The following is a 15592-nucleotide window of genomic DNA, read 5'->3' as shown; positions in this document are numbered from 1 at the left end:
TGCACTGGCTCCTATCTAAGTGATAGTTCCCCAATTGGTATTTTTTATGAGGCTCCCACCCGAGTCAGGCAGCCGACTCAACCGCCCAAGTACACAGCAGCATTAATATGGCTGTGGGGCAAAAAGTAAGCAGTAAGTGCTTGGATTTTAACTCCAGTTCTGCCTGGTTTCTGCCAGGTGGAGGGAGTTAAACATCCCCCTAATGCGTCAGAAGTAATTTTTTTCTGCACCACTGCTGACGGCAACACCCTTTAATCAGTAAAGCCAATAGCAAAGTCTAATGCTGTGCATTTATGATAATGATTTAGCATAGTTCTTAGCCAATTAGAATTCCCTTTTGTGAATATCCACATACTCACCCATCAGTGTGAGAGTGCCATGAATGAGGATAGCTTGCACACAAAAGCCACTACAATGAGCCCATTTAAACAAATATCTGATGAATGAATAGCTACTTTGAATGAATAAAAAGTCTTATTGCACAAATAATTTTTTTTAAAAAAAGGATTCCTAACATTTTCCAGATGATTTCAATTAATTGAGAAGCTTGTTTAAATGAATCAGAATGCTACAGTCAACTGAAAGCTGATCTGTCAGAAGCCATTTGAAATGATAGAGGTGCAATTAATTAACTGTAGCAGGTTCATTAACATAGAATGGCTAAATAGCATCACCTTTACAGGAAACTTTCACTTTTAGATGCAAACCTGGTCCGAAACATAGAGTTACACAGAAATTACATCACGGAAACAGGCTGGTTGGCCAATCCAGGCCGTGTTAGTGTTTATCCTCCACACGAGCCTAGGAACAGGAGTAGGCCATTCAACCCCTCGGGCCTGTTCCACCATTCAATTAGATCATAACTGTATCTTAACTCCATTTACCCACTTTGGTTCCTTATCCCTTAATACCCTTGCCCAACAAAAATCTATCAATCTCAGTTTTGAAATTTTCAATTGACCTAGCCTCAACAGCTTTTTGAGGGAGAGAGTTCCAGATTTTCACTACCCTTTGTGTGAAGAAGTGTTTCCTGACATCACCCTTCATTGGCCTAGCTCTAATTTTAAGGTTATGCCTCCTTGTCTGGACTCCCCAACCAGAAGAAATAGTTTCTCTCTATCTACCCCATCAACTCCTTTAATCGTCTTAAACACCTCAATTAGATCACCCCTTAATCTTTTACATTCAGTGGAATACATGCCTAGTCTATGCAACCTATCCTCGTAATTTAATCCTTTAAGCCCATAGTCCTAATCATCATCACACAAAACAAGCCTGACTATGGGAGTGAAATTCAACCCATTAATTATTGTAGAACAAAAATGGCATTAAGTACATTAATGCTGACTTTCTTGGTCAAGTTATCAACAGGAGAAATTTCAGCCCCCATGTTACCTTAACTAACATGAATACTTATCTGAAATATTCTATACATGCTATGAACATTCGAAAAATGACAGACAGGAAATGACCTACTGGTTCATCCAGCCTGTTCCATACAGGATAATGACTTGGCTAAATGCTTACTTTTGGAGGCTGGCTCACAAAACTCATAGTAAAATCCACAGTCAGGCCTGTCTTTAACAGGAGTTCCATCAAGCCATGAAATGAAAGCAAATTCTTTAGTTGAGCTGCAAAAATGGGAAAGTAAAAATAGTCATTCTACAACATTCATTTTCTAGCAGCAAATATACTGTTTTGTGACAAGGAAAATTCCCAGTCATGTAGTATACATTTTATCCAATATTCTAGCTTTCATGGGGATATCGTCTCTGTATATCATGTGTAGTAAAACTGTGTGTTCTTTATAAACGTGCTTATGATTTTGCTATACTTAGAGCACAGACAATATCTCCCTCCATTTGATAACTTGTTACTTATGAAACATTAAAATTGAGGTACATTTAAATGGATTTTTAATTTTTTTAAAATGGCAGAACAAGGTAGTGGGTTCTGACTGTGCAAATCATTGCCTTCTAAAGAAAAACATGAGTGAGTGCCGATCAAATATTTACATCATTGTATTGAAACGTATCATTTGAAGGTAGTATTGTGACCAGAATGATGTACAGCTGTATGTTTCTCCCTACACCAAGTACAAAATAAATTTGACAAACACTTTTTCATGAGCCTTCAGAGGATAGAGACTTTCATCCCATCAGGTTCTAGCCACGAAAGAATAATGTTATAAATTACCGCAGTATTCAATTACCTAACAATAAGCTACTCAGCAGAACCCACCTTATTGATTTTCTGTAGCTGTCGTATTGAAGAACAGCCACAAACTTTGTGGTGTTCCCATACCATTGCAGGTCATACACAGAATAATCCATATATCTTTCTCCAGAGCTATCAATATGCAACAAGCCAGTTATACCTATTAACAAAGAAAAGAGTAGAATTTGTGCTCTCAATTTCAATATAGTTTCTAGTATTGCAAGAGGGTGAAAGGACTTCTTGTCCTCTACTTACAAAAATATGTTTAAATCTCCAGTATACTTTTGATATCTCTATCAATATTGTTATAATCAAAAGCAGTCAAACGTTAGTTTCTGTGAATTTGACCAGGTATGGAAGCTGAGTTACTGATATGAATGTTGTTCACTGATTACTCAGCATTAGATGGACCTGTGGTGGAAAGCCTGAGCTGACTATGTCAACTTTTACTCCTTCCCCCAAAAGAGAGTATCCCACCATAGCTAAGCAGTCCATTGTCCATTTAGTACCTGGTCTGTAAAAGGCCCATCAATAATCAGATATTGCATTTTAATACTCACACTTGACCTGGTTGTTTGAATGGTTACATTGTCAACTTCCAATTAAGGGGTTAAGAACTCGAGTTCCAGGGCCTTCTACCACTCAAGTTCCTTTGTTTGGATTGTGTGAGCATCACCAGTTCTCAGGTAGCTGGTTGGACAGAGGCCTATTTGGAAATGGGCCATCCCATTTGTGAGAAGGAAAAAATTGACTGGGATGTTACAGCTACTCCTGAAACATGGCTAAGGGAGGGGTAGGACTGGCAGCTCAATGTTCCAGGGTACAGATGCTACAGGAAAGATAGAGCAGGAGGTAAGAGAGGAGGGGGAGTTGCGTTCTTGATTAGGGAGAACATCACGGCAGTAGTGAGAGGGGATATATCTGAGGGTTCGCCCACTGAGTCTATATGGGTAGAACTGAAAAATAAGAAGGGAGAGATCACTTTGATAGGATTGTACTACAGACCCCCAAATAGTCAACGGGAAATTGAGGAGCAAAAATGTAAGGAGATTACAGACAGCTGCAAGAAAAATAGGGTGGTAATAGTAGGGGACTTTAACTTTCCCAACATTGACTGGGACAGTCATAGCATTAGGGGCTTGGATGGAGAGAAATTTGTTGAGTGTATTCAGGAGGAATTTCTCATTCAGTATGTGGATGGCCCGACTAGAGAGGGGGCAAAACTTGACCTCCTCTTGGGAAATAAGGAAGGGCAGGTGACAGAAGTGTTAGTGAGGGATCACTTTGGGACCAGTGATCATAATTCCATTAGTTTTAAGATAGCTATGGAGAAGGATAGGTCTGGCCCAAAAGTTAAAATTCTAAATTGGGGAAAGGCCAATTTTGATGGTATTAGACAGGAACTTTCAGAAGTTGATTGGGAGAGTCTGTTGGCAGGCAAAGGGACGTCTGGTAAGTGGGAGGCTTTCAAAAGTGTGTTAACCAGGGTTCAGGGTAAGCACGTTCCTTATAAAGTGAAGGGCAAGGCTGGTAGAAGTAGGGAACCTTGGATGACTCGGGAGATTGAGGCCCTAGTCAAAAAGAAGAAGGAGACATATGACATGCATAGACAGCTGGGATCAAGTGGATCCCTTGAAGAGTATAGAGATTGCCGGAGTAGAGTTAAGAGAGAAATCAGGAGGGCAAAAAGGGGACATGAGATTGCTTTGGCAGATAAGGCAAAGGAGAATCCAAAGAGCTTCTACAAATACATAAAGGGCAAAAGAGTAACTAGGGAGAGAGTAGGGCCTCTTAAGGATCAACAAGGTCATCTATGTGCGGAACCACAAGAGATGGGTGAGATCCTAAATGAATATTTCACATCGGTATTTACGGTTGAGAAAGGCATGGATGTTAGGGAACTTGGGGAAATAAATAGTGATGTCTTGAGGAGTGTACATATTACAGAGAGGGAGGTGCTGGAAGTCTTAACGCGCATCAAGGTAGATAAATCTCCGGGACCTGATGAAATGTATCCCAGGACGTTATGGGAGGTTAGGGAGGAAATTGCGGGTCCCCTAGCAGAGATATTTGAATCATCGACAGCTACAGGTGAGGTGCCTGAAGATTGGAGGGTAGCAAATGTTGTGCCTTTGTTTAAGAAGGGCGGCAGGGAAAAGCCTGGGAACTACAGACCGGTGAGCCTGACATCTGTAGTGGGTAAGTTGTTAGAGGGTATTCTGAGAGACAGGATCTACAGGCATTTGGAGAGGCAGGGACTGATTAGGAACAGTCAGCATGGTTTTGTGAGAGGAAAATCATGTCTCACGAATTTGATTGAGTTTTTTGAAGGGGTAACCAAGAAGATAGATGAGGGCTGTGCAGTAGACGTGGTCTACATGGACTTTAGCAAAGCCTTTGACAAGGTACCGCATGGTAGGTTGTTACATAAGGTTAAATCTCACGGGATCCAAGGTGAGGTAGCCAATTGGATACAAAATTGAATTGACGACAGAAGACAGAGGGTGGTTGTAGAGGGTTGTTTTTCAAACTGGAGGCCTGTGACCAGCGGTATGCCTCAGGGATCGGTGCTGGGTCCGCTGTTATTTGTTATTTATATTAATGATTTGGATGAGAATTTAGGAGGCATGGTTAGTAAGTTTGCAGATGACACCAAGATTGGTGGCATTGTGGACAGTGAAGAAGGTTATCTGGGATTGCAACGGGATCTTGATAAATTGGGCCAGTGGGCCGATGAATGGCAGATGGAGTTTAATTTAGATAAATGTGAGGTGATGCATTTTGGTAGATTGAATCGGGCCAGGACCTACTCCGTTAATGGTAGGGCGTTGGGGAGAGTTATAGAACAAAGAGATCTAGGAGTACAGGTTCATAGCTCCTTGAAAGTGGAGTCACAGGTGGATAGGGTGGTGAAGAAGGCATTCAGCATGCTTGGTTTCATTGGTCAGAACATTGAATACAGGAGTTGGGATGTCTTGTTGAAGTTGTACAAGACATTAGTAAGGCCACACTTGGAATACTGTGTACAGTTCTGGTCATCCAATTATAGAAAGGATATTATTAAACTAGAAAGAGTGCAGAAAAGATTTACTAGGATGCTACCGGGACTTGATGGTTTGACTTATAGGGAGAGGTTGGATAGACTGAGACTTTTTCCCCTGGAGAGTAGGAGGCTTAGGGTTGATCTTATAGAAGTCTATAAAATAATGAGGGGCATAGATAAGGTAGATAGTCAAAATCTTTTCCCAAAGGTAGGGGAGTCTATAACAAGGGGGCATGGATTTAAGGTGAGAGGGGAGAGATACAAAAGGGTCCAGAGGGGCAATTTTTTCACTCAAAGGGTGGTGAGTGTCTGGAACGAGCTGCCAGAGGCAGTAGTAGAGGCGGGTACAATTTTGTCTTTTAAAAAGCATTTGGACAGTTACATGGGTAAGATGGTTATAGAGGGATATGGGCCAAGTGCAGGCAATTGGAACTAGCTTAGTGGTATAAACTGGGCGGCATGGACATGTTGGGCCGAAGGGCCTGTTTCCATGTTGTAAACTTCTATGATTCTAAGTTGCCCGACTCCAATTGCGCTTGCTGCTGCTCGAGTATCACAGGGTGGCAAAGATGATAGTGGAGGGAAAGACCAGGCTGAGACCATCTTACATTTCCAACTGGAGTAGGAATGTGGTCACAAATATCTGTTAAGGTGGTGGTGGGGGCAGTGGGGGGGGGGGGGGGGGGGCGGAAAACAGTGTAAAAATAACTATAGTGCCATACACTATTCATTGTGTAAAAGGCAACATTGCAACACATGATCACATAAGGGGATGGGTACCATTTGTGTGGAGATGGACTCCATCAATTATACCATTGCGCACTATTTTTATGATTGTTGGACATTTGGCTGAATCCTACTTTTGTTTGTGCACCAATATCCTAGAAAATGCATCTCGAGCTGCTTTCAAATAATTAAAAATATATACCCTCTGCATGGTATCCACATAAAGCATTCTGGAAAATGGTTATGTGTTACCTGATATATTCTGTAGTTTGAGTAGCCAATCCACTCAAATTCCAGGCCAGATTCTGTCACCAACAGACAAGTTCTGTTGAATCTCAACCAGGCCACTAGGAACAATGCTTGTTTGGAGGTGGAGTATCTTACCTTGAAAAAAAGGGGACTTTGTGACCTCTGTCCCATAATTGAGTATGGACAGACACTGTGCTGGATGTTGCAGTTGAGTCTGTGATCTATTCACCTCTTTCCTCCAAAGTGTAGGAAGGATGCATGGCAATAAACTGCCACAATGAGGAAGGGATAAAATGAGGTCAAACTGGGTAAAGTAAAAGCAACTTGTTCTTTTGAAGAGCTTCACTGATATTCTAATTCTCCTAAAATACATAACTGTTGTACCAATATAAATATAAATTTGTAACATAATAAAAGATCACTTCCAGGGGCCGATTTTAAGTTGTTTCGCCTGGTGTTAATGGGGTGTTAATAGCAAAGACTAACTTGAAGGAAGTTACTAAATATATTAATAATGAGAGAAGCTAGGATTACGCTGCTTTAATTAGGTGGTGTGTCACTGTGCCCTGTTTAGAAGGCATTGTGGAGAGAATTGGTGCTAATGGGAGAACAAAGTGATGGCAAGTAAATGAAAGAAAGCTTGAGGTACAGTGTTTTATTACTTACCATAAATTTGCCCTTTAAGGTAACCTTTCAAATTCTTAATAAGTGCTCGTCCGTCATATGGGTTCTTCTCTGCCTTTAACATTTCTTGAACACCCATGGCGTATAGCAATACTGCATCATGAAGATAGGCTGAATAGGAGCTCACCTGCATTACACCACATGAAACAGAGGTTAAAACCAAACTTTAAGTGTCACAGCTAATACGTTCTCTTGTTCACTTTCTTTTCTCTCTTCATCTAAATCTGCTGAATAATCTAATTCATTTAGACTATCCACTACAGTCTCTTTTATAATCATAGTGTAGTATATCCCCCAAAGCAACATTTCTATCATTATTTTCCTGAATGAGACTTTTGCTTGTTCACCACTTGGTTCATCCCACACAGGAGTTATTTTGCACCTTGCCTTGTTTTATATTAAAAGGTATTACTTCTCATTTGACAGAAAGTGGTGCAGGAATATTCCTTATTAGACAGTGTCATGTATATAATTTTTACAGTTATTAAAAATGGTTTATTTATTAGAGGTAGAGAGGATATTCTCAATGAACCTTGAAGGCTGGTTTACAATGTGATACTGCTAAAGGGCAGCTGATGGATGACACTGTTACAGCGATAACACATGTACAACACTGAGCGCCGTGATAAAGTCTTCAACATTTGAAACTGCTTCGTTCAATTCTGCTGTTGTTTAATAATAAATAATAATAATAATGAGTATTTTCTCTTTAATTTCTTTTGCAGGGTAATCTTCAAGTCTGGGACTTGTCACTTTAAAGGACGTGAACCACTCATTCAGATACTCTTCCTTGAATTCCCTCCACCCCACAAAGTGCCACTGCTGTCACTTTCATTACTCATCAACGACTAACATCAAGGAGGAAGACTTGTCAAGATTTAAAAATAAAAATCCAGCTAATACTCCAATATATTTGTTCTATCTTTTGAAAGATGTGGTTTATTTATATTTTATTTCTTAACACAATGTACTCGGCGATCAATATAGCATTTTCTTATTGCACATAGGATGCAATATTAGTTCTATGCTCGTCACAATGCAAGTGGGGAGGCAGGTTTTTCCAGCCCACTCATCGCTGCAAAGTCTTCAGCATCATGCCTGAACCTTGACAGGCTATTTGATTGTGGAGGGCATCACAGCAGAGGCTAATCCTGTCCTCACCTGCCATTCATACGTGCACATTTTCCAGGAATTGAACCTGGGTGTTTTTTACTGTTACACCTGGCAGTGTTATATCCATTAGACCATCAGGGAAATTTTTGTGCTCACCCTTAAAACAAATTACCCATCTTGGTGGAGCCAGCTTAATAAAATAAATAAATGCATCAATTCCATTCACTTTCATTGAAGAATGCAAACATGTTCTAAAGATACAAGTAAGTTCTGTTATAAACCTCTGTCTCTGAGGACAAATGACTGTAAAAGGGGGCGTCTTTTAATCGTTGGTACACTTCGTATAGAAAGCTGAAGTAGCTGTATCCGCCGTACGTCTTCAGTGCAACCAGAAATACTGATTCGTACGCCTTCAAGGCCACTGCATCTGTCCCATCCACTAAATTAGATTTCCAAAAGTTATCCTGTGGAGAAGAATAAAGTTTTGAAACAATATGAGCTAATGTAAGGAATCTTACAACACCAGGTTATAGTCCAACAGTTTTATTTGAAAATCACAAGCTTTTGGAGATTATCTCCTTCGTCAGGTGAGTGAGTGAAAGGTTCTCAAATCGCATATCTTATATTAGGCTGGGACATGATCACACCAATCAAAGGTGTCGTTGGTGTTCAGACAGGTTAGCCACGGAAAACAGTACATCCCAGTATACTGAATACACAAGGGTCAGATTACACAGACAGAGAGAGAAAGAGACCCAAAAGGCAGAGAGAGAGAGAGAGAGAGAATGTCCAGTTGTATTAAAAACAGATAACTTTTTTTTCCTGCTGGTGGGGTTACGTGTAGCGTGACATGAACCCAAGATCCCGGTTGAGGCCGTCCTCATGGGTGTTCACATAGATATGGATGTCATTTGTGGGAATAAAGTTGGGAACTGAGATACTCTGAACGAGTCCCACTGTTATTGCACCCCCTTCGTGTAAGAATGTTACTGAATGCACCAGAGGAAGCCTGAGAAGCAAGTCAAATTCAGAATGTCCCTGCTTTAATGGATATACCTGACCATCTCTATCACTTTAACCGTGCAATTTCAGCTACACATAACATCCTCAGTCTCTGTATCGTCATTATTGATGATATATGGAGAATAATGGATACTTATGAGTTGCAAGACAATATTTCAGCCAAGGGTTTCAGATGACATTATAAACCATGAGAAATAAGGCTTTCACTTTTACCTTCTCCTTTTTGTTGATATACAAATGGAAACAACAAATAAATGTTGGGGTAGAGTTTACAAAAGAGCATTCCCGGCTATAAAGTTAATAGATAGGAAATCGTGCTGGGTGTGCTTACCTCTGTGCCCGAATTCCCGATATACCACTGGGAACACTAATTTGTAAAACCTACCCTGTGGTCTATTAATACTGCCGGTACGACCCAATGCATTATGAAATGACACTACAGAAGGCTGACATTTGGAAATGTATTTTGTTTCAGTTAATTCTACCATGATGCAAAGCTGTTCAGTTCTAAATTACATGCTTATCACCAATGAACAATGGATGGTGAGGGGAAGAAGAGAAAGATATATTTATTGTTGTGGATGATAAAAAGAATTTGCAAACTGCAATTTAACTCAACTTTATCTTTATCCTGCTCCCCATTGTTTTCCATTTTTATCTTTCCCTACAGGTGGATCATCACTGTACATGTACCTCCAGCTACTTATGCAGGGTGGTCTGAATTGTGGACCAAGGTTGGTATCTCAGCCTGAACTTCCAGGAGTGACATAATTTAACTGGGCGTGATGTACAACACCCCATTTCCAAATTGTATTTCTGCAAGGCAAATTCAAGCAGCAGGCATCGATCACGAATACTTCATCCACAATCTTGTGGCTGAGAGGCAGAAACACTGTGGCTTTCACCGCTGATCTGCACATGTTGTATGTGATGCAACGACTAACCTGGGGTGATTTCTGGTCATTCAGGCATTAAAACACTTGAACCATTTATGGGCCAGTATGTCGACCATGATGCCAGGAACAATATATTCTGAAACACAGCATCTTCATCTGAATTTAATTTGCTAAAATAAAAACTGCGAATTTTGTCTGCAAGCCTGGAAACAAAAAAAGTTCCAAAAATAGTACATCACAGGAGAGAGGAAATCCCCGACAAGAACATTCAATAACCAAGGACATTTGCTGCAGATTGGTAAACACAAACAAGTGCTCAAGCTCTGAGAGAGAGTAGCAGGATAATGTGGCTTAATCAGATTAATAACTTCATTAAAACAGCAAAGTGTTAAGCATTTAACTAATATTGCACACTGTAATTTCTAGACATCATTTTTAAGCAACCAAAACATTGTTATGGCTTTCTATGCACAAGAATACATTTCTTGATAGCACTATTAGAGGGAAATCTCTAAGTAGATGACCTCAGGATGGTTGTGCTAGACAGTGAGTAGCCATGTGACTGTGCAGTTATGTTATGAAGTCCTTGGAGATAATTTTGACTTTGGGTGATAATGTAATATGGGCAATATTGGATCAGCCGTCCACTATACGTCTCTCCCGATTTTCATTTCCAATAATGGAATACATATTTACATGTGTCAACAAAATATAAGCAATGAGAAAAGTCCTCAAGGAAGGGATTTCTTTTATTCTGCAGAATTCAGCATCAGCATTTATTGTGATAAGTTTTATTCAGTTGACTATTACACCATTGTTGATAGATCTGATCCAAGCTTGGCAGATGAATTATGTATTTATCTGGATTCAAGTGTATTATGAACTGGTCGTGAACTGTAAAATGTTATTTTGCATGCATTATTGGTATGTAGCTTACTTATAAGGTAACTTAACTCAAGCCTATGAAAGATCAGTACTGTTATTACACATATGGGAGAATTTTACCCCCCTCATCCCCATCCATGATGGGAGAGGGTTGGGGGGGAGGGGGTTGTTTAAAAATTTAAAATCAGGTAGCCCGATCCCAGCCTGCCACCTATGCACCTGCTTCCACTTTTGCGGCAGCAGGTAGCGAGCTGTGCAAGCGGCCCGCTCTCGAGGGGCGGGACAGCTCATTATAATATTTAAATCAGGCTCTCAGTGCAGTTGGGAGTCTGGTTTAAATTTAAAGGCTGTAGGCCGGGTTTCCCAAGGCTCCCGCTGAAGGGAGGCGGGAACAGCCGAATCAAGCAGGGTCATTTTTACAGCACTGCTCGTGGGCCAGGAGGAGCAGGAATGCTCCCCCCAGCACCTCAAACAAATCTTCTGCCGTGATTGTCTGACACTCCTCCTCCCAAACACCCGATCTTTCCCGGTAGCCGGGGACTGTCCCCAGTGGTCCCCGACTGTGGCCTTCTACTGTTGGCTTTTCCACACGGCCGCCGGTCAGGCCTGTCAATCTGGCCAGCTGCCAGGTGGGAAATGGAATAAAAATAACAATGAAGTCCTGTTAAATTTGGCAGGAGCTCTGCCATCCTGGCACTACTGGCCCCCCCCCACCTCCCGCCCCTGTGCAAACATGCTCCCTCCCCGCTTCCCCGTAAATATTAGGGTCTTATACACTATCAGCTTAATGATCTGGGAGTTCTAGAACTAATGGATTATAGGTTTTCATAGCTGCAGAAGAGCTGGTGCAATACCATGACTGGTAAGTTGTCTTTATACCATAAGTAATGGTTCTTACCGAACAAAGGTACCTTCTTGCCGACATGTTGTAAGTAGTTAATTGTAAAAAGCTTCTGAAAACATACTCACCACAAAGCCACTGACCTCAAACTGCTGCAGTATAAAAAACACATATTTCCCACTTGTCATACCAAGATGCTGAGCTTCCAGCATTATGGATCTCGCCACCTCTGGAGTGCAAATTAAAACGACAACTGAAAAGATAAATATGCAGCAGTGTTACTGATTGAAAACATAAGGAATGATTTTACTGCTCACTATATGATAAAATTACTTTTGTCTTTATGTCTACCCATTCAAAATAGGTCTCTAAAAATCTCTGCAAAAGCGGCAGGCACGTAGGCGATGGGTTAGGGTCATGTTACACGACTTTTTAAATTTTACCCGCCCATCATGGGAGGGTTAAAATACCCCCAGTGAATTGTCCCATTTAATAACCTGGGCGATTCTCTGAATGAGCACTATGGGTTGGGAATTTTAAAAACCACTGTTTAAAGAGTGACTCTTGATGACATCAGAGATATTAAGTTGAAGGATTTGTTGAGTCAACAGTGGAAGGGAACTGACCTTTAACACAGGGTGCTTAGATTCAGCTTCAGCTAGGTGTATGTTAATTTAAGGTGCAGTATTACAACAGATAGTTGCCTGCAGAGTGGAATGTTACTCTAGTAGAACCTGTTTATCCTGTTGATTTTAGCCTGCACAATGGAGCTGTGTGGACGAGTGTTTGGAGCTCTGCCCCACAGGTGGCTCATTTTTAATGATAAATGAGAGCACGGCTCAGAGCACTTGGCAGTCAGATTGCCTGCATGACTCTTGAGTTGTGCGGCCAATTTCCCATCATGCACAGCTAAACCTGCTCTGTGTGGATCGGACAGCATTAGTATAGTATCGGCCTGAGGCGCAGTAACTCCTCAAAGCCACCTGTGATGTCACCGTCATTCGCTGTTTAAACAGAAATAATTTAAAGAAACAGAAATGACAGAAAATGAATGGATGGCAAGATCTATCTAATTCCTTTTAAATACAGCATTATTTTAAAGCATGTTGTGCAATCTTTTGTGCCCCATGATTTTTGCCAATATGTTAATTTTGAAGCTAGCTTTAAGAAAACTCTTCTTTAAGATTAATAGAAACTAAAATACAGTTCATTTAAAAAGTAATGTATAGTTGTTATAAAAAGTTGGGGAGACATACAGTGTAACTTCAGAAGACAATAGTATCTTCAATGTGTTTGAGCAGATGTAGGTAGAACGTATTGACAATTACAAAGCATAAGGAAACACAGGACCATAAAATGATCTGCTTGTGCGATTGTGTGGGGACACTTACTTCTAGTCACAGTGGCAATTTGCTTGAGATTTTCCTGATGAAGGGTTGAGTTGCCTGTGTCATATTTGGCTTGAGCTGTAATGATGAAGTTTGTTTGCAGCTCTTTTGCCACGGTTTCCCAGAGCTCATCAACTTTGTCCCATGTAGATTGCCTGGCAGACCCTCCAAACAGGGCAACGTACTTCCAGCCAAAGAACTGCAGCGTTTTAACAAGGGCATCTCCCATCCTCTGGAGTGGAGATAGTAGTTTCATATAAGTGTCGTATATAAGGAAGTTATCTAATGTAGGTGTCTGGCCCACAAATCCAAATATAGGGATGTTCCATTGAGAGGCCAGCAGGCCTGTAATCTAAACAGAAAGTCCCAAGAGTAGTCAGTGCACAGTAGATATATCAGTCTAGCAAAAATAATGGTTTCTTTTTCATTCAACTTTCTCCCTTCAATTGTACGTGACTTCTTCATTCTATTCATTTCCCTGTCGTTACTTTAAATTTTCTCCATTGTAGTCACCTTTTGTGTCACTTTCTCTTAACAGTCTCTTTCTTTCACCCTTTCTTTTTGGTTTCTTTTTCTTCATCCTTTATGGACTCAGGTGTCACCTCACTTCCAATCCTCCTTCTCTTTATTGCCTTCTAAAATGATTTTACTTTCTTAACTTTCATAATATTCCCTCTTTCATTATTCGCCTGTTTATTGCCCTGTTTCAGGAACCTTTCTCTTTAAACTGCCTTTTCACATCTCCTCTTTCTTCACTTTTCATACTTTCAAAATGATTAAAATAGCACCTTGATAGCTGCTGTTTCTGGATGCAGGATCATCCACCAGACAAAAATGGTATTTCAAGTTGAGAATCTACATAAAGCATTATGACCATAATCAGAACAAGATGTACAGAATTCTGGAAAATTAATAACTGACCCACTCAGAACCATTTAATTGAATCTACTTTAACCTTTTCAAGATTTGATCCAAATGCTAAGTTTAATTGTAAATTTAATTGGTTCAACTTTTTTCCTCAATTCCAAGACCTTGTATTATTTCTGCAGATTTTTTCCCCTGAAATAACAATTTCAATTGTGTGCATTTTTCAGTAGATGACATGTAACACATCTTAACCTATTGAGTACCAGATGTGAAATCCTCGACACAAATCTCTTACCTCTGCCACCTCAGGACAGGCTGGTCCAAAGAGAGCTGAAACATTGTATTTCTGGACCTGGCTGATGAATGCATTTAAGGATACCTTGGGGTCGCAGTCACTGTCGGCATACACAAAATCCAACGTGTAGTTAAGCATGAGAACAGGGTCTGAATTTACTTTCTCAATGGCAAGCTGGATGGCAGATCCCAGTCTCATGGCACTGAAGGGGAAGGAGATGTTTCGGGGAACCTGAAGACCCAAGACCAGTTTAGAACCCCCAGCGCAGTTACAAGGAGAAATCAAGTGGGAAAAGAAAAAGGCAAATAAAAGAGCTGGTACTGCAACAATAACATGATGCTCACAGTAAAGATACAGATCAAGTTGCTTGCGATGAAATTTGGACTGTTTCCGTGTCATCTTCCAACTGTTGAGCATTTAAGCTGGTGTGGTCAGTACCTCAGGCAGCAATGATATCACAGATCAGTGCTGTATTTATACCTAATGCACCAGGTGCATGTGTTAATCCTCAAGTGCCTTTGACAGGACAAGTAGTGTTCTGTCTTTAATTAGCAGAACTCTTAATTTCCTGACTCTTATGCAATGATTTTGATTTAAGTGTTAGGTTCAGATTAAACCACACAAGCTTCAGAAGTTGCACCTGGGTACCAGAAGCTGTTTTTCTGCTCATAGATTCTGGAATTCTGACTGTCCCTATCATTGTAACTCTTGAGTACAGTTCAATTTGATGAGACTTAACCAGTTATAGGTGCTTCTTGCAGAAGTATCAACAGTGTGATTTGCATTTTGTTTTAAGGGAAAATGTCAGGGTGAGTTCACTTGGCCTCTGGTCCTGATGATACCCCTCTTATTGTCCTCAAGTTGTGTGCCTCCAAACTTACCACTTCCCAGTTCACTTGCTTCAGTATCTTCCCCTCCCAGTTCACCTTTCCTTCTTTTTAGAAATTTGCTCATGTTCATTTTATCTTTACCAGGGGCAATACCCCTTACAACAAGAATAGCTTGCATTTATACAGTGCCTTTACTGTAGTAAAATGTTCCAACGCTTCACCAGGAGTGTTATCAAACGAAATTTGATACCGAGCCACATAAGGATATATTAAAACAGATGACCAAAAGCTTGGTCAAAGAGATAGGTAGAGAGGTTTAGGGAGGGAATTCCAGAACTTGGGGCCTAGGCAGCTGCCCTCAAACTACCAACACATTGGCCTTACATCTGTACTTTCTAAAGTTATGAAAGATGATGTTAACTCTGAAATTATCTAGCACCATGAAAATCTTGATCTAATATGTGATGTACTGTATAATGTTCAATATAATTGTTCCATTGGCAGTCTTCTAGTCTATGTTATGCACTCTGAAACT

At 40.5% G+C, this 15592-nt stretch overlaps 1 protein-coding gene across 1 annotated transcript in view; it reads right to left on the bottom strand.

Moving 5' to 3' along the window:
* Positions 1-14626, bottom strand: part of gucy2g (guanylate cyclase 2g) — a 57099-nt gene extending 42473 nt beyond the window's left edge. The window contains exons 1-7 of the mRNA XM_068002810.1: positions 14228-14626; positions 13069-13417; positions 11806-11930; positions 8314-8496; positions 6902-7046; positions 2242-2377; positions 1528-1631 (exon numbers count right to left, since the gene is read on the bottom strand). Of these exons, the coding sequence (XP_067858911.1) occupies positions 1528-1631; positions 2242-2377; positions 6902-7046; positions 8314-8496; positions 11806-11930; positions 13069-13417; positions 14228-14626 (1441 nt within the window). The remainder of the gene's footprint in view (positions 1-1527; positions 1632-2241; positions 2378-6901; positions 7047-8313; positions 8497-11805; positions 11931-13068; positions 13418-14227) is intronic.
* Between the last annotated feature and the right edge of the window lie 966 nt (positions 14627-15592).

The sequence above is a fragment of the Heptranchias perlo genome, chromosome 21, assembly GCF_035084215.1.
Source record: "Heptranchias perlo isolate sHepPer1 chromosome 21, sHepPer1.hap1, whole genome shotgun sequence".
Lineage (NCBI taxonomy): Eukaryota > Metazoa > Chordata > Chondrichthyes > Hexanchiformes > Hexanchidae > Heptranchias > Heptranchias perlo.
Note: the sequence above shows the minus strand (reverse complement) of the source record. Positions and strands in the feature narration are given on the sequence as shown.